This window comes from Cotesia glomerata, linkage group LG9, assembly GCF_020080835.1.
Source record: "Cotesia glomerata isolate CgM1 linkage group LG9, MPM_Cglom_v2.3, whole genome shotgun sequence".
NCBI classification, from domain to species: Eukaryota; Metazoa; Arthropoda; class Insecta; order Hymenoptera; family Braconidae; genus Cotesia; species Cotesia glomerata.
In genome coordinates, this window is record NC_058166.1 from 17,731,906 (window position 1) to 17,751,683 (window position 19,778).

General features: G+C 27.6%; 1 protein-coding gene and 2 long non-coding RNA genes across 4 annotated transcripts in view; 1 reads left to right on the forward strand and 2 right to left on the reverse strand.

Annotated features, from left to right (window-relative positions):
- The window catches only part of LOC123271653, a 100,957-nt gene that overhangs the window by 23,995 nt on the left and 57,184 nt on the right, over positions 1–19,778 (forward strand). For both annotated transcript variants that reach the window (XM_044738036.1, XM_044738037.1), the window contains exon 4: positions 529–730. In XM_044738036.1, the coding sequence (XP_044593971.1) occupies positions 529–730 (202 nt within the window). The remainder of the gene's footprint in view (positions 1–528; positions 731–19,778) is intronic.
- On the reverse strand, positions 11,808–15,866 carry LOC123271658. Its single transcript, XR_006510940.1, has 4 exons — positions 14,937–15,866; positions 13,149–13,246; positions 12,969–13,060; positions 11,808–12,842 (listed from the first exon to the last, which is right to left on the reverse strand). It is a non-coding gene; the product is annotated as an uncharacterized LOC123271658 (long non-coding RNA).
- Positions 17,990–19,749, reverse strand: LOC123271660. Its single transcript, XR_006510942.1, has 3 exons — positions 19,086–19,749; positions 18,497–18,547; positions 17,990–18,434 (listed from the first exon to the last, which is right to left on the reverse strand). It is a non-coding gene; the product is annotated as an uncharacterized LOC123271660 (long non-coding RNA).

Consider the following 19,778-nt stretch of genomic DNA (forward strand, 5'->3'; position numbering starts at 1 on the left):
AAAATGCATGTGGGTACTCAAATGAATAAATATCATAAGTTGACAAAATGCAATATAATTTCTTAATTATTGACATTTTTAAAGATATAAGCTCATTCTGACGTTACACTCATCGAGACCTTTCATTTAAGTACCCACATGAATTTTTCATATATTTTATATGTATGATAGTTCTGATATTTGTGAAATATATAAAATATATAAAAAATTCATGTGGGTACTCAAATGAAAGCTCTTGACGAGTGTAACATCGGGATGAGCTTATATCTTCAAAAACGTCAATATTTAAGAAAGTACAGTGCAATTTAACGAAAGTTATTATTTATCAAAGCAAAATTTTATCGATTTATAATTCACAATTCTCGATAGTCACATAGTGATTGCAAGTTGCTAGTTAATATTGTTCAGTTAATAATATTATTGTTGATTACATGTAGTTATATAAACAACTATATATGTATTTTTGGGAAATAAATAAATAAATAAATTTATAATAATGATAATATTAATTTTTATTTATTTTTTCAGCGTAATCGTGGGTCTAACGTGAGCTTCGGATGTGGAAGTCTCAGTACTAGTGAAGTAATGATGATGATGGCCAAATACATGAAACAAGAGTCAACGTCCGATGTTGAAGATGAAAGTATCATGCCCAGAGGACCTGAGAGATTTACATCGATGCGAAAGGTCCCATCTCTTTCAGACCTATCTGATCCTGACAGTTCAATCGGTGAGTTTTTTATAAACTTTTTTAAAAAATATATGGAAGTAATTTGAGCAACATCCGATTTAAAATGAAGAACAATTAAATCGCTCAGATGTTGTTGCATAAGAGCACTTTGACAAAGACAGCAACCGTGAAGCTAAGGGGAGTTGTAGCTGAAAGTAGAAAAATTAAGACAGATTAGGGCATGAATTTAGTTGAATGATGATATTTAGTTACTTGTGATGTACTACAATAACTATTTAGTTGAATATGTAGTGTAGTACATGATCAAAATACAGCGAGAATTTACGAATTGGATAATCAGCAGCATCCTCATTAATCTCCCTCCACACTACGCCCCCGTCTTCCCTTCTCTTTCGTCATACCATCAGCTTGTCTAACGCATTCTACAGTCACAATAAGTGTGACAGACGACAGTATTATCATTTTTTCCCCACGTCTTTTTTTTATCTATTTCTCCAGAATTTATTTTTATTATTAGTCTGATCACCAAATGAAGTTACTAATTGTATGATTAGTAAATATTGCATCCAATTGCTTATCGTTGAATAGTAGAAATCATGTCACTGTTCTTTGGGTGTAAAGTCTATGACATACTACAATGTAAATCTAAAAAAAAAATTATCCTAGCAACCGTGCAGTCATTATGTGACTGCCGTGACGTGTACTATAAACACATAAAATTTTGATTTATTAAATTATGATTTTTGTTAAATTGCACTGTATTTTCTTAAATATTAATGTTTTTAAAGATATAAGCTCATACTGATATTACACTCATCAAGAGCTTTCATTTGAGTACCCACTTGCATTTTTGATATATTTTTCATATATAAATATATGTAATATACATAAATATATAAATATATGAAAAAATTGATGTGGGTACTCAAATGAAAGGTCTCGATGAGTGTAACATCGGGATGAGCTTATATCTTTAAAAATGTCAATAATTAAGAAATGACCTTGTATTTTGTGTGCTATTGGCATTTTTAAAGATATAAGCTCATCCTGATGTTACACTCATTAAGAGTTTTCATTTGAGTACTCACATGCATTTTTGATATATTTTTCATATATACATATATATATAATATATAAATATATAAAATATATGAAAAATTGATGTGGGTACTCAAATGAAAGGTCTCGATGAGTGTAACATCAGGATGAGCTTATATCTTTAAAAATGTCTATAATTCAGAAATGACCTTATATTTTGTGTGCTATTGACATTTTTAAAGATATAAGCTCATCCTGATGTTACACTCATTACGAGTTTTCATTTGAGTACTCACATGCATTTTTGATATATTATTCATATATACATATATATATATAATATATAAATATATAAAATATATGAAAAATTGATGTGGGTACTCAAATGAAAGGTCTCGATGAGTGTAACATCGGGATGAGCTTATACCTTTAAAAATGTCAATAGTTCACGAGATACAAGGTAATTTCTCAATTATTTATCTAGAAATAGAGCATTTTTGAATGCAACCTAAATATTTATCATAATAAATTGACTATTGGTGATAATGATATGAAACCTGGAAAAGGCACAAATTAAAATCAAGACACCAATTCTTTTTTATTCTCTTAATAAGATTACTTTCATTGAATTATTTATAAATTAACAAGTTTTAAATAAATAAATTTTTTTATCTAATGATACACTAAAATATTTTCTATTTATGACAACCTCAAAAAAATAACCAGAGCGATTTCTTGTAGCAAAGGGTTGAATGTACGGTGAAGCATAAAGAACCAAGATGAGATCTATTTTTATCGCGTTTCTTGCTGTAGAAATATACATCCTTCTAGTAAATTAATTTTCCAGTTCTGTATCTTCTGAATGAATAATTCAAGCTGAAAAAAAAGTAATAAAAAATTCATGCATAAAATTTTTACAAAAAAATCTAAATAAAGAAGAATTTTTCTTCATTAATAGAAAAAAAAAATTTATAACAATATAAATATTATCCGGTGACTGACTTGTAAGTGAGAATTGAAAAGTATAATCAAAGTCTCGAATGAAAAAATATTTAATCCTATTGTCTCTGAGTGACACTCAAGCTGAACAATAAAAATGTTATTTTATTTTATTTATTATTTTAAGTTAACCGTTTTATTTATCTTCTTATTTTTTTCGTCTCGCCGAGCTGAGGATTATGTACGGACACATAATCTATAACTTCTTATGCAGCCCATAAATAATTAATTAGATTGATTCTGGTGATGGCATCCGTCGAGAGATGTTGACACAAAAAAAATAACCTATAAAAATTCAAGGAAGAAATTCATGATAAAAAATAATAAAAATAAAAAAAGTGTGTAATATATAATGTTTTTTTGTAAATCGGAAGCTGATGTTATATACAACTCGGAATTAATTATGTTCTCGTCATGGTTCAGGTCACGCCCTGTCGTTAAAACAACACCAAGAGAAGAAAAGACAAGAACAAGATGGTTGTTTTGTCATTCTAAGAATATTCCCTTGGTTATGTCTCTGTATAGATAGAATAAGGTATATACAATTTATTCCAGACAAACGGGTACCGGATGAACGTGCTTGGCGTGAAGTATCTAAGGGATATATTTCTCTCACACGCTACTGTCTTTACATTATATATTACACTATGTTTTGTCATTATCATTACATTACTATTACCATGCATTATTAATTTTTAAATCTTCCTTACCCGTCTCGTCTCATTCATTCTCATAAATTTATTCCTTCAAAATATTACACTGACCCGGTGATTTATAAACCCTCATCTTCATTGTCATTCTCATCTCTGATCTGTGATATAAACTAACCATTATTATTGTATTAATAATTTACTCACTGATTTTATAAAATTGTGGTCAACTCACTATTAAAGTTGGTTGTCATTTGACCAGTTATTAATTTTATTCTGAAAAATTATTTTTAAAAAATTACATTTTTAATTTTTTTTAAATTTCTTCAAGTCAATTTTTTTTTCTATAATTTGTTTGTTACAAAAATCCTAAAAATTATTAAACATCTGCTAAATTAAATCATGGTCATTTAAGTTAGCAGTCACTTAAAAATTTTGTAATTTTTTTTAACAAACAAGTTTGTTCCAAAAAATTATTTTTAAAAAATTGCATTTTTTATTTCTACTTGTCAATTTTTTTATCATTTTTCTGCCATTATTTTTCATAAAAATCTTAAAGATTATTAAATATAAGCTTAATTAAATCATGCTATCAAAATTAGCAGTCATTTGAAAATTTTGTAATTTTTTTTAACAAACAAATTTGTTCCAAAAAATTATTTAAAAAAAAATTGCATTTTAATTTTTTTAAATTTCTATACGTCAATTTTTTTTTTGCCATAATTTATTTGTTACAAAAATTCTAAAAATAATTAAATATCTGCTAAAAAATCATTATATTAAAATTAGCAGTCACTTGATAATTTTTGTTTCAAAAAAAAATTGCATTTTTAATTTTTTAAAATTTCTACGTGTCAATTTTTTTTTGCCATAATTCATTTGTTTAAAAAAATTATCAAATATCTGCTAAATTAATTTTCATATAATTATTAAATTAAATTTAGCAGTCACTTGACCATTTTTTAATTTTATTTAACAAATAAATTTTTTCCAAAAAATTATTTTTAAAAAATTGCAATTTTGATTTTTTTTTAATTTTTTCTGTTAATTTTTTTTTGCTATAATTTATTTGTTACAAAAATTATAAAATATCTGATAAATTCATTTTTATATAATTATTAAATTAAACTTAGTAATTTGCCTTTTTTTTTTTGAATATTATTTGATAAACAAGTTTGTTCCAAAAAATTATTTAAAAAAAATTTTTAAAATTAAATAAATATCTTCTAAATTAATTTTCATCTATTAAACTCACCCTGACCCTAAATTTGAAATTTAATTACACGACTGATTAAATCTAAACCTCAGTAAATAAATTTTCCAAACCCAGCTACTTTATTGAATTGTGTGAAAATATTTATAGAAAAGCATGATCGGTCAATCATTAGCCCGTATCTGGATGAGGGCGCAATTAAGTGGTCCTTTATTTTGAGCCGGTCCGTGGGAGATGGGCGCCCGAAAGTCCTTAAAGCATGGGAAAAAACGGACTGAAAAAATAAGAATAAGTGGAGTGTATGTGTAGTATAGCCGAAACCGAAGACTTGCTCTTAAGGGCACACAATATGTGTACCAAGACACCAAGACGAGAGGTAGAAAAATACATACCGATACACACAGAAAACAGAAACAGAGAATAGATGGACGGAGAAAATAAGAGAGAGAGATAGTGAGAAGGTGGTCGGCACATTGCGTGAAATATGTAACCACAGCTGTGCGTGAGGGCCTGGCTGGCTCAGTATCCAGAATCCTCGATTCCCATCTTTTTCACCATAATCATTTTCTCCAGCATGGCCAGCATGGCACTTGTTTGGTAAACTAAGCTAAACCAAAGTTCTCACGTTCTTCTTTTAAATTTTCACATCACACTTAACAATGGCAAATTTGTGTACAAACCCCTTGTACAAATTGAAACAACATTAATATCACTGACCAACACTTGCTATAAATTTAAAGGCGTTACTTTCTTATTATTTATTTTTTATTATATTATAATAATATAAATTTATAAATTTAAATTTAAATTTGAAGAGAATTTTAAGCTATTGTCCAAAAAAAGCCGTTAGTTTTTTTTAAAACGCGCTTTTTCACGCGATCTATTTTATTAAGAGCGGATAAGTAACTTGTTACCCTTAAAACGCGCCACAAGCTTCTTATTTTTGCCGCAGAGCGGCGCTCTGGCGGCAGAAATAGAAGTTTGATCGGTAACGCAGAAAGTTCTAATTTTATTAAAATTATTTAGCTGATATTTGATAATTTTTTTTAATAAATAAATTAATTTTAAAAAAAATGAGTAAAAATATTGACTTAGAAATTTTAATAAATTAAAATGCAATTTTTTAAAAATTATTTTTTGCAACAAATTTATCTGTTAAATAAAATAAAAAAATTGATGAAAATTTAGCAGATGATAAATAATTTTTAGAATTTTTTTTTTATTAAAAAATTTATTTCAAAATAAAAAAAAAAAATTTCTTTTGTTAAAAACTTGAAAAATTCTAAGTGCAATTTTTAAAAAATATTTTTTAGTTCTAATTTAATAATTAAAAAAAATTAAAAACGTCGGCGAACTTTAGGTTTATAAAAAATTTATGGAAATAAATTTAGCGGTTGTTAAAAATTTTTTAGAATTTTTTTTTAACAAATTATGGCAAAAAAAAAAATTAGAAAAAAAATTGACATGTAGAAATTTAAATAAATAAAAAATGCAATTTTTAAAAAATTATTTTTTGGAACAAATTTGTTTGTTAAAAAAGAATTTTAAAAATCTTTAATGACTGCTAACTTTAATGAAAATTAATTTAGCAGATATTTAATAATTTTTAGAACTTTTTTTAACAAATTAATAATGGCAAAAAAAATAAGAAAAAAAAAATTGACATGTAGAAATTAAAAAAATTTTAAAATGCAATTTTTTAAAAATAATTTATTAGAATTGATTTAATTGTTAAATAAAATTTAAAATTGGTCAAGTAACAGCTAACTTTAATGTCATAAAAAATTGTAAATCGATAGCTAACTTTAAATTAATATCATTTAAATTTTGCACATCGCAAAAAATGGAATCAAATGAAATTGAAAAAAAAAAGTGATAATAATAATAATAAACAATAATAATGAAAGGCGTAAGAGTAGTAGTAGAAGAGAAGTTGAGAAACAACTTTTGTAGCCTCACATTAATTATATACTTGCCACATACAATGACCTCAATATACTTTGCAAGTGTGGGATTATGCAAAATGATATTTTCATCTGAGCTAACTTCAAAAATTGGATGACTTCACTAATCTCGGTCGTGGAAGATAAAATTTGAATTTTCTTCTGAAGAAATTTCGGCGCAATGGCACGAATACGGACCAAAAGGTAAAACCGTTGATTTACAAAAGCGTAAACGAGTTTTTAGCGATGTTCTCCCACGGTGGAGCAGAGCTCAGTGTCTTTGTATGTAACATAAGACTTGTTATTTAAAGGTTGACCGTTGAAGCCGGACGTAATGCTGGATTTTATGGACTCTTGTATCGGAGATCTCGTGTACGTCTCTTGTCTCTATTCGACCACCCGTTGGTCGATAGAAGTAACAGGTAGCAACAGGTTGTGACGTCAGAGAGGCGCCACGTGCACTATTTCAGCGTTGTTTCATTCATTCATTCATACAGCTCGCCGCGGGCACTAAGATAAGATAGTTTACTTATTTACAACACGGTGATTATGAATTATTATTTTATGATTGAGATACGCTTAATTGAGATCGTTGCGGACATTGTAATCACCTTATCTTTTATTTAGTTTCTCTTCATTAGCCAACAAAGTACTTGATTAACCTTTTCACGCAATCAAACTGCATGTTAGGGATCTATCTGATTGCGCGAAGAAAGTAAGGAAGAATAAAAGGTAGTTTTTGTCTTTGGAAATAAATTATCTGGACAGTTTTTATTCACTGGATTTTTAAACGCGAAATCAGCAGACTTTTTAGCAATTTTTGATTTTTTTGATAAAATTTTTATAGAAAATTATTTTTAAAAAAATGCATTTATAGTTTTTTATTATTTCTACATGTGGAATTATTTTTTAAAAAAAAAAGTCTTGAAAATTATTTTTAATCTATATTATTTAGAAAATAAACAAAATTTTGTGGCCAGTGTATTAAGAAATGACCTTGTATCTCATGAACTATTGACATTTTTAAAGAAATAAGCTCATCCCGATGTTACACTCATCGAGAACTTTCATTTAAGTACCCACATCAATTTTTCATATATTTTATATATTTATATATTTCACAAATACCATATATATAAAATATATGAAAATTACCATGCAGGTTTTTAAATGAAAGCTCTTGATGAGTGTAACATTAGGATGAGCTTATATCTTCAAAAATGTCAATAATTAAGAAATGACCTTGTATCTTGTGAACTATTGACATTTTTAAAGATATACGCTCACCTCGACATTACATTCATTAAGACCTTTCATTTGAGTACCCACATCAATTTTTTATATATTTTATATATTTATATATATTATATATATGTATATATGAAAAATATATCAAAAATGCATGTGGGTACTCAAATGAAAGCTCTTGATGAGTGTAACGTCGGGATGAGCTTATATCTTTAAAAATGTCAATAGTTAAAAAAGTACAGTGCAATTTAACAAAAGTCATTATTTAATAAAGCAAAATTTTATTTATTTATAGTTCATATGTCACGGCAGTCACATAGTGACTGCAAGGTTGCTAGTATTTTTTAAATAAATAATTTTTTTTTTTTAACTTAAATTTCAAAAAACTGTAATAGAAATATTTTTTATATTTTTTTAATAGAACAAAAAATGAATAAATAGTTCAAATTTTTTCATTTTTAGACTTGCTTGTACCTACAAAATATATTGAATGTTTATAAAAAATTATTTTTAACTCAAGTTAAAAGTACTTTTTATAATAACTGAAGTCAATTTTGAGTCCAAATTCTTCTGCAAAAAATAACAAATTATTACAAATTACAAAATTCTAAAAACTTCCAATGATTTTACACCTACCTTAAATTAGTAGCATCAAAAAAGGGTAAAGTGTTGCTCCTAACCCATATTCTTACCAAAAAAAAAAGAATAAGGTACCTTATAACAACCATGAAGACATTTTTTTCTTTTCCACAGAACATCTTCTTCCATAATCCCAAGATTAAATTGAAACCTTCACCCTGAAAATAAACTTCCAATCTATCAAAAAGTTACAACATCAAAAAGCCGAAATAATTTCGAGTTGTACAACTTAACCGTGTAATTTGAACTTTTTACGGCTATTATTATTAATAGCTCATCAATTCATTTTGGAAATAAATTGAGTAAAGTTTAATTTGGAAAGTGGATCTAGTATAGTTTTTAGCCGAGGGGAGTTTACCCCACTCTTGGAGCAAGTAGCCACGCGAGTTCATTCATGAGATCGTGGGAACGCGTTCTCTTTTCCCCTCTCTCGTCTATCTGTTTTTATTAACCAGCTTACATTAGTACAGCCGTTTCTCTAATACAACTCTACTCCTTAGCTCTACTCTTGTCTCCCACTACACCGATAATATTTTTTATTTTTCAGGCTGTCTTATTCCATTTAACCGCTTCTTTAATTTTATACCTGTTCGCCGTACATATATATATTTATATTTATATTCATATACTTACATCTATATCTCAAACCTTTTACTCTTTCTTCATAACATCCCCCGGGTTCCATTCTTTGTCTGGCGCCTGGTACAGCGACTGTCACTAGTTACGTCACTATATGTGTCGGAAGTCATCGAGCTTTGATGTCCGAATAATGGATATATAAATATTATTACAGTTCCGTAATAGTTTGCTCGAAAAATAACTTTAAGTCCATAAAAGTACACGGAAAAAAGTAAACTATCCTATATTATAAAATAGATGAAAGTCTTGAAGTTAGTCAAAGGTCGAAACCCGCAAAAAACGGGCCATGATTCATTATTGGTTAAAATTTAGGCGCGCGCGTAGCGCGCTATTTAAATTTCTAGTAATACATAACAGTCGATTTATAATAAGTAATGATCAACTGCTAAAAATTACCATTTCAAACAGTAAAATCGTGATTTTACTATTCACTTTATAATATTTACCATTTAAACGTTACAATTTACTCTTTACATAGAAGAAAATACTATTTCAAACAGTAATATTCGCTATGTGAATGTCTAAAATGTTAAAGTATAATAATTAAGAATTCAGACTTTGATATTTATCATTTGGTACCTAAAAAATGATCTTATATGTAAAAAGTATAAAATAAAGTTAGTAAATTTCTAATACAAGCAACGTCAATATTTACAAAGTAAAATGGTAAATTTTAAACGCAACGCTAAAAATCAAACTGTAATTATTGACTTGCTTGGACTGTTAAAATGTATATTTTGAAAGTATAATTTTTACTGTTTCAAATGTTAAATTCTCCCAGAGTGAGACCCTCTTCTCTTTCATCTGAGTTCTCCTTCTCCTCATAATATGGACTATATATTGAAATAGCAATTTTTACTGTTTGAAACTGTAATTTTTTAAGATGAAAGAGTCGTTATTTACTATAGTGACAGCTACTAATCACTTATTTTGGATATTAAATTATAAATTGTGGCTTTTATACTTTCTTCATTAAGTTCTGTAATATTAATATTTTTGCCACCCCGATGTCCGCTTTGCTGTTTGAAACTATAAAAATTAACCGGAATCCAAGTGAATATTACAGTTTACTTTTTTCCGTATTGCCAAAGAAATATTTAGTACCTGTTACTAAATATTATTTGGTGGGACTAAATATGTATTTCCATGTAATAAGACTTTGTTCATATAAAGAAATTATTTATTAAACTGTAACAAATAATATTGATAGGTACAAAATATTTGTTTCTCCCAAATAAATGAATAAAAATTTTGTTACTAAATCAGTTTAGTACTCCGTACTAAATCCTTCTATCCGTGTGGTGACACAACTTGAACATTTCTGCACCTTTGAACGCTACCGCCATCTCTGGAGGAACTTTCCAACCAGAAAATAGTACTATGGCTCCAAATAGCAGATCTAAGATTACAAAATGGCTGGAGCTGAAGATACAAAATGGAACTGGATATTTTAAACTCTTTATTACACTACATCATAGATTATGGAGAAGAATTGACAGGAACATAGAAACATAGGGAGCAACAAGTTGTATCGCTGGTAAGATTACTGAGATAATGGGTCTAGGATAATCGAGGAGAGTTTATACCAGAGAAGTCTACTCGAGAGAGAAAATGAATAAAAAGATAAAGATGAAGAATAAGAATAATAAGAAGAAACTTGGGGTCCTCGCTCCCAACAAATTGCTGGGTTCATTCATCCTCGTGGATTATATACAGAAAAACTAGTTACACCAGCTTGTCGCTCCTACTCCTCTACTCTTTATCTTTGATTATAGCTCGAGGTAAGCTATTTTATATGCCAGACTATTTTAGAGTTATTGTTTCAATTGTCAGACTTTATAAATTACTTCACTGTTGTTCATTTTTCTTCTGAGCTTTAAGAAGTTCTTCGAACCTAATTGATTCGTTTGAGGTTAGCTCGAGGAGTTGTTGAAGTTCTGAAGGATTGATTGTAATAAAGTCGAACAACTTCGGATTATTGAAGTTCGATGAAATGAAGATTGAAATTTTATTATTGAAGTGGATTATCGAACCGCAAAAATTTAAGGCTGAAAGAAGAAATTTTTGATAATTTTTTTTTAAGTGGATTTTTGATAAATTGATTTTTAAATTGAGATTCAGATTTTGGGAAATTTGAACTTTAATTATAGGTTTTTTTTTTTTTTTACTAATGAATTTTCTAGCTCTTGCAAATCTTAAGGAGGTTTTTTGAAGAAAAACTTGCAATTAGCACAATATTTTCGAATTAAAAATTAAAATTGATTAAAAATTCAAATTAAAATAAAAAATTAGAATTAAAATAAAAAATATTATATTAGAATTAAAAATTAAAAGTAAAATAAAAAATAAAAAATTAGAATTAAAAATTAAAAATTAGAATTAAAAATTAAAAATTAAAAATTAAAATTGATTAATTGAATTAAAAATTAAAATATCTATTTTTAATAAAATAGCGGCTAAAAAATTTTTTTCAATAAAAATTTGAGCCTTGAATAAAAAAAAAATAAATGGAAAATATTAATTGGGATTATTAATTCTTGGATAAATTACTGGAAAATATAATTAAAAAAATTGAGTAAAAATTAGAGACTGATTTGTTGAGTAGTTTTTGATAACTCTTGGTCTTAAAACTTTGAAAAGCTAATTTTAAGAAAATGAAAATAAGATTTAAAAGAAAAGATTTGAAAAAAATTTTAAGTGCGTATACTTTCTTAATTAATGATACTAATTTGTGGGAAAAGTATAAATTTAACAAAAAAAAATTTATTAAAAGATAATTGATCGAAATGGGTGTAGCAAGATTACACTTATAAAATAGAAGATAAAAAATAATAACCAATAAAAATAAGAGTGCAGAAGATCGAGAGGGAATAAAAAGATAAAATAACAGAGGGATGCTACTGGTAGCGATTACCGGAGGCTGTTGGAAATTAAAATGTAATTATGGTCTATACGGTACTCAGGAAACACGATCGTTATTGGGAAATGCTCGTTGAATCTTCAGAGCCAAAGAAAAAAAAATCAAACCCATAGTTAGAGTCGAAGGATTTATTATTTTTTTTTTTGATTACAAGAATAATTACAAGTTGTAATTAATTTTTGAAAAATGGCGATAAAAAGTTTGAGGATAAATCCTTAAAAAATAACTTTCTAGCAATAAAAACCGGAGTATTTGCGATTACGATGTAATTCATGTTCGGATAAAAATTTAAAGATAGGTATAATAGCAGCAAGAGACATAATTGCGAGCAAGTAATATCGCGGTTGAGTCGATCTTGAGGCTTGAGGCTTCAGGGCCAGTTTAACAGCAGCAGTCCCTTTACTTAGACTCCATACATCTATAAATGTACCAACATATTTTCTTATACATTATACGCTCTTTATATCGGCTCCGCTTTGTTGCGTTCTTTCATACGCTACACAAGTATTTACGTATCATTTGCTCCAGTCTTTCTCCAGGGAGTTACAATTACAGTAACAAAAACATTAAAAATTTTTTTTTATAAAATTATATAATTATTTTCACAAGAATAATCGTTAAAATTTTTAATGATGCTGATTATAGTTACTAAATCAGCAACCACTTCCGTTTTTTGCGGTCTTATCAAAACTTGTTACTGAATGCAGCTGATAAGCTTGATCTAACGTGGTTTATTCACATCCCGTGTAACTAAAGATGGCTTCTCTAGAAATCATTTTTGAGTCCTGGAATTTTCCAACCTTACCACTCATTTATTCTATAAACTGTCACATTTCTCATAACTTCTTTCCTTATCAATATCCTGAAAAATTCAGTGCGTTAAAATTTATTTTAACTCCTAACTAATCAATTAAATAACTTTTATAACCCAAAAAGTGATAAAAAAGTGTTTTTAAATTGAATTAAAAAAAAAAAAATCACAGTTTACCTCTCCGAGGAATCGAACTCTGCACCTTTTGTTACGCGTTTCATGCCGTTAGCGCTTGGCCATCCCACTTCAGGGCACCTACCAGCAATCGACTTGAAAAAAAAATCATACGTAAATTACGGTAAATTCTCACGGTAATTCGCCTCTTTTAACAGTTTTGATATATTTATTTATTATTACCGGGCAAATATATTTCCGTTCTTCTTATATCATACGAACTTTCATATTGCGCAACTGTTTATTGCCAACGCCTCAATAAAAAGTGATATTTCAGTGACCTAAACAAATGTTTAATTAAACATTTAAAGAAATTAAATAAAGCTTGCTTATAATAATTAAAAAAAAAAACTAGTTATTTTTCACGTATAAAAATATTTTCTCAACATAGCCTTTGCGTTGATTAGCACCGAGCACCGGTGAAGATAAAACAAAACGACTAAATAAATAATTGATTCCACTCGGGAGCTCTAGGCATCGTTCAACTTTAAAGCATACCATGTAATGCGTAGGTATGTATATTCCACGATGTATAATACTTTAGTGCGTACTTGGGGCATAGCAATACAAGCCGAACTGGTTTTGCTGTAGGGAGAAGTGTAAGGTCATTGGGGAGGAAGTTAAGATAAACTCGTATACCAACTACGACGGGTTAAACTTTTTAGCTTACACATTTTAATTATTTTTTCTAGAGCGACTTTTAAATCGAAAAATTGAGCTATCTAGTGAAACAGAAGAAGAAGAAAGAGAACACTGATAGAAGGATTTAGTACGGAGTACTAAACTGATTTAGTAACAAATATTTTGTACCCATCAATATTATTTGTTACAGTTTAATAAATGATTTCTTTATATAAACAAAGCCTTATTACATGGAAATAAATATTTATTTCCACCAAATAATATTAAGTAACAGGTACTAAATATTTCTTGGGCAAATATTGTCGGTAGATGGCTAAGCTTTAATTCTAGTGTTTATGTGATACATAACCTATTAACTGACTTAGATTATTTTATTCAGCTCGATTTTGGGAGATTTATTAAACCTTTAAAAACACACTACTCCCAATAAATGTCTTCTATTTATGTCTTTTCTTAGTGAAGTTTAGTTTACATTTTTCAATTTGTCTATTATTGATATGTTAAAAACTTGTTTAATTTTAAATTTTATAAATGTCTCAAACAAAAAAATATAATTTAATGAGATTCTTTCCTTTATAATACCTTATATTTTAGCTGAAAATTATTTATTTTGATTTATTTTAAGTTAAAAAATTAGGTTACACGCTAAAATTAGTTAAAAAATTGATTTCTTTGATACCAATAAACAATTAAGAGTAGCAATAAATAATTTGTTAAATACTACTAAATATTTATTTGGTGGAACTAAATGGGCTTTAATAAATGATTTAGTACCTATTACTAAATATTTAATAATGAAAAGTTTCTTACTAAATCATTTAGTATCTGTTACTAAATCTTATTAAATAAAACTAAATCCTTCTATCAGAGTATGAAAATTAAGTTGGCCGACATTTAAAAATTGTAAATGCAATTTTTTAAAAATATTTTTTGTTCTAATTTAATTATTAAAAAAAAATTAAAAACGTCGGCTTTTAGTATTATTATTTTATAAGAAGAAATTAAACACTAATTAAAAAAAAAGGCTTGATTACAATTCTACCAAGAAGTAGATTAAAAAAAAATGACAATTTTTATCACAGCTTATTAAATTATATTGATAAATTATGATTAAAAATTACGAATAGGCTACTAAATCATTTAGTATCGGTTGCTAAATTTTATTAAATAGAACTAAATCCTTCTATCAGTGAAGAAGAAGATGATGAGGATGTAAGAGGCTCTATTAAGAGCTAGAGTACTGGATTAAAAAATGAAAAACAAAGTGATAGAACAGATAGAACTGAGATCGGTGAATGGATCCGGATGCGGATTCACAGTATAACTCACTCGTGTCATTGGTATCCGGCTTAGAGTCGTAAAATACGCTACTTTATACTGCTGGTTGATATATCGTGGGATACTAATTGATAGTACAATCGATAGATACTTGCTATTGTAAATTTAACATCTCAAGTACTTTCTTCTTACCGATCAGAAGCCTGCAATAAGGAGGCGAATTAATCTTCGGTGTTGAAAGTCGCTTTCAAGCGCTATATTCTTTACGAAGAAATATATAAATGAATTTATCTTGGGTAAAATATAAATATAAATATCTAAACGTATGTGTTGATATTAATAATCCATAATTTATAGTCGTAAAAACCGGACAACTTATATTTATAATAAAAAAATAATAAATAAACAAGTTGCCGGAAATAAATGGATGGTGGATCTATATGTTTGTGTAGTTGTTATACTTTATACTCGGTTGGTTGTGTAGTAAGAGAATCTGTAGAACGCGATTGAAGAAATGAACTAAGCAGATGTTGCGTTACCCTCTTTTCTTCTCTCTTGGTATGGGAGTGAACGCCGATCCAAGAGAAAAATAAATGCTGAAACAAGTATGAAATAAGAGCAAGATCAAGACTCACTGATGAAGAAAAAGATAGAGGATGAGGAAGATGATGCTGAGGATGTAGTGACCGAGAAGGAAGAATATATCGGGAACGGCAAGCTCAACTTATAAATAAATCTCGATCGCGTGGCCAGTATCCCCACTTAAACTGGTACACTCTTGGACGCGTTTTCTTCCTCCCTTCTCCAAGAGGCACCACGCGAACGTCGCGCGTATCCTTCAGCCGGTTGCACAGGTGCGCTATAAAACCTCAATCGTATCTAACTAAACAATAAAAAGTTAGTTGGTAGTTTTTTTTTCTTTTTCTTTTTTTTTTTATTTATGGTGAAGAATATAGGATGATATTTTTTGAAGTTAGTTTTATTTTTACAGAGTATACTTCAGGGTTTTTGAATGAAGTTGGGAAGAAATTTTTGTTAAATGAATTTTTTAATAATTTTTGTTTTATTTTATTATATTATTAAAATTAAATTTTGAATTTAAAATTTGATAAATTACATCATCAGAAACTCAAAATCCAATGTAGTAATTTATTATGATAAATATTTAGGCTACATTCTAAAATACTCTATCTCTAGATACATAATTAAGAAATTACCTTGTATCTTGTGAACTATTGACATTTTTAAAGATATAAGCTCATCTTGATGTTACACTCATCAAGAGCTTTCATTTGAGTACCCACATCAATTTTTTATATATTTTATATATTTATATATATATGAATATATGAAAAATATATAAAAAGTTGATGTGGGTACTCAAATGAAAGCTCTTGATGAGTGTAACATCGGAATGAGCTTATATCTTTAAAAATGTCAGTAATTAAGAAATGATCTTGTATCTTGTGAAGTATTGACATTTTTAAAGATATAAGCTCATTCCGATGTTACACTCATCGAGACCTTTCATTTGAGTACCCACATCAATTTTTCATATATTTTATATATTTATATATTTCACAAGTACCATATATATAAAATATATAAAAATTGCCATGTGGGTACTCAAATGCAAGGTCTCGATGAGTGTAACATCAGGATGAGCTTATATCTTTAAAAATGTCAATAATTAAGAAATGACCTTGTATCTCATGAACTATTGACATTTTTGAAGATATAAGCTCATCCTGATGTTACACTCATCAAGACCTTTCATTTGAGTACCCATATCAATTTTTCATATATTTATATATATATATATTATACGTATATATGAAAAATATATGAAAATGCATGTGGGTACTCAAATGAAAGGTCTCGATGAGTGTAACATCATAATGAGCTTATATCTTTAAAAACGTCAATATTTACGGAAGTACAGTGCAATTCAACAAAAATCATTATTTAATAAAGCAGAATTTTATTTATTTATAGTTCACAAAGTGACCGCAAGGTTGCTAGTTATTATTATTATTATTATTATTTTGATGTTTTTAATTTAAAAATTTCAATTTTTTACGCGGGAACTTAAGAATAAAATAATTATTATTTACAAATAATAATAATAAACTTAAATTTTCACATAATATATTTTAATGTTAAAACCACCTTGTCCAAGTGAGCAGGAGATTTAAATTCATTGTTTGAGGCTTTCTTAAAATATTGATAATCGGTATCAAGTGCATTTACTTGTTTTCTTATTTCTTGTTACGAGAAACAGGTTCGCGGTCGGTGTAGTCTGTAAACTCAGTATATAGGAAGGGGGAAACTGGCCCCCTGTACCAATGCAAGTACCAAGGAGCAATCCAGCGAGCGGCTGGATGCAAGTAGCCTGAAAATAACAAAAAATAAAAAATGAATAACTAAAGATAAAAATATAAATATACAATCGGATTATAGCTGATATTACCCGGGGGCATGTAACTAACGGTGTATTGCTTTAAGTGTCGAGATCGCACGTTTATTCTCTCCCGTAGCTCATCTTGCATTATATTCTCAAACATATAAATTTAGTCACTCACTGCAGTATCATAATGTGCATACAAAATCCAACAATTTATTTTAAAAATTTTTCTTCCTTTTTTTTTTTCTTTAAATTGTCAATCAAATCAAAGGATTATTTTTTCTGTTTAATTACGATAAAAATCTTAGTTATGCAGGCTCAATTTAAATAATATTCACTGATCATGTTCATTTACTGCAAGTAAAGTCATCGCGTTAATTAAAAATATATATTATCGCTAATTAACGCGCGGAAGATATTTAATAAGAATATTTTTAGGTGAGTTATTTTTAAAAGTTGTTTCAATTTTTTTTTTTATTCTTTAGAAAAATTACGGTCTATTTTTTTTCTTCAAAGAAATTTTATTTAAAATAATTTTCTTCATTAGTTTTTTGTAATTTATAAAATTATTATTAAAAAATAAAAAAAATAAAACATTATTTTATCACAAATAAAATTTTAAAATAAAAAATTTCCGATTTTTTGATAGAAAATTCTTAGTTTAAATTTTCTTGAATATTTTCTTCTATAAAATCCACAAAAAAATATTTTTTACAAAAATATAGACAAAAAATTGATACAATTGATTATTTTTCCGTCTCCTGATCTCTATTGAATTTACTAAAGGAAGGGACTTCCGTGATTCGCGATCGGAAGTCGAATAAAAGTCCATCAACCCTACATAATTTCATTCTCGGACAACATTCTAAAAGTTTTTTCACCCAATATGCCTCGCAAAATCGAATCTCCCCTCGTAAAGACCGTCTGGAGAACTATAATCTTATCAGAACAGCAATTGCTTCCTCAATGTTTTCATTTCGTTTAAAAAGTCTCTTAAATAACAATTTTTATAATCATAATTGCTCGGATTATATTTTTTGTTTAAATTCGCTCCTCTTCCGCTTATGCAAATAACTTTCACAGCTTTGGGGCTGATCTGGCCGCGAGATAATTCCAAGATTTGTAATTTTAAAAACTCCCAGAAGCTGAAATTAAATTTCGGTTAGTTGCATGAAAATATATTGAATTTTTATGGAAGATATTTTACTGTTGTAGCATCACGTAGAATCGTGTTCGAGCCCACGGCGGGTCAAAGTTACTAAAATCAAAATTAAAATTGGTAAAATAATAAATTCATCAATTTTTTTAATATTTAATTAAAAAAATAAATTAGTATAAAAAATATTTCTAAAAAATTAAAACTATTTAAAATTTCCAATTAATTTTAATTTTAATTATTTTTATATAGTTTAAAATATATTTTTTAATAATAATAATAAATAAAATAAAATTTTTAATTAATTTTAATTTTTTTTATAAAGTTTAAAGTATATTTTTTAATAAAAATAATAAATAAAATAAAATATAAAAAAACACATTGATAAAAAAAATTAATTTAATGCAAAAAAAATTCTTTTTTTTAATTTTTAATTTTTTAAAATTTTATCTTTTGAATTAATAAAATATTTTTTATAAAATTATCGTCCATATTTTTGACAAAAACAAAAATAAATAAGTTTCTCAGGAAATTTTTCAGGTTAATGCGCTCCAAAGATAATTTTTTGAAATTTTTATGAGAAAAAAATGAGCTAACTTTACAATTAAAAACTCATTAAAATAAAGAGCAACTAAATCACCTTAGCAATAACGGTGGGGAAGGTGAAGGTAGCGTCAGCTTGTATTAGATTGGAAGGAGATTCCGCGGGAGGAGTTAGTTCTATCCAATCCACTTGAGATTCTCCTTCCGCAATTATTTTCTCTCTTTTCTCTTAACAATTATCTCCAGTAAAATGATCTCTTTGTTTGTCCTGAGGCATGTCCCGCCTGTGGCATATCTTCACCACGCCTGGCTGACACCTACGCAAGGTCTCTCGGAACGACTCCTAGTCACTAATATCAACCCAACATTTAACATTTAACATCCTCATCACTTTGCTATTTGTTATTACTGCTACTGGCCATTGTTCTTCACTTTTATACAAAAATTAAATATCATTTTATAAAAATAATTCTATTTTTGGTAATTTATTATCAAAAAATTTTTATTGTCTTTTATTATTATTATTTAAAAAAAAAAAAAAGATGAGGCTGAGACCTGTACGTTGAGCGATGTGTAATGCTAATAACGAATAACGATTCGTGGTCGGCGAGCCGTGACACACTGACGTCACTGGTGTAACACTGAAGTATGTTCACTTTGACCTCGACGGTCTGCTGAGAATCATTTTAGTATCTGCTCTTGCGTTATAAATATTATCTTCATTAACTATATATTTAGATTTAAATAATACGACACTGATATTTATTTATTTATATATATATATATATAT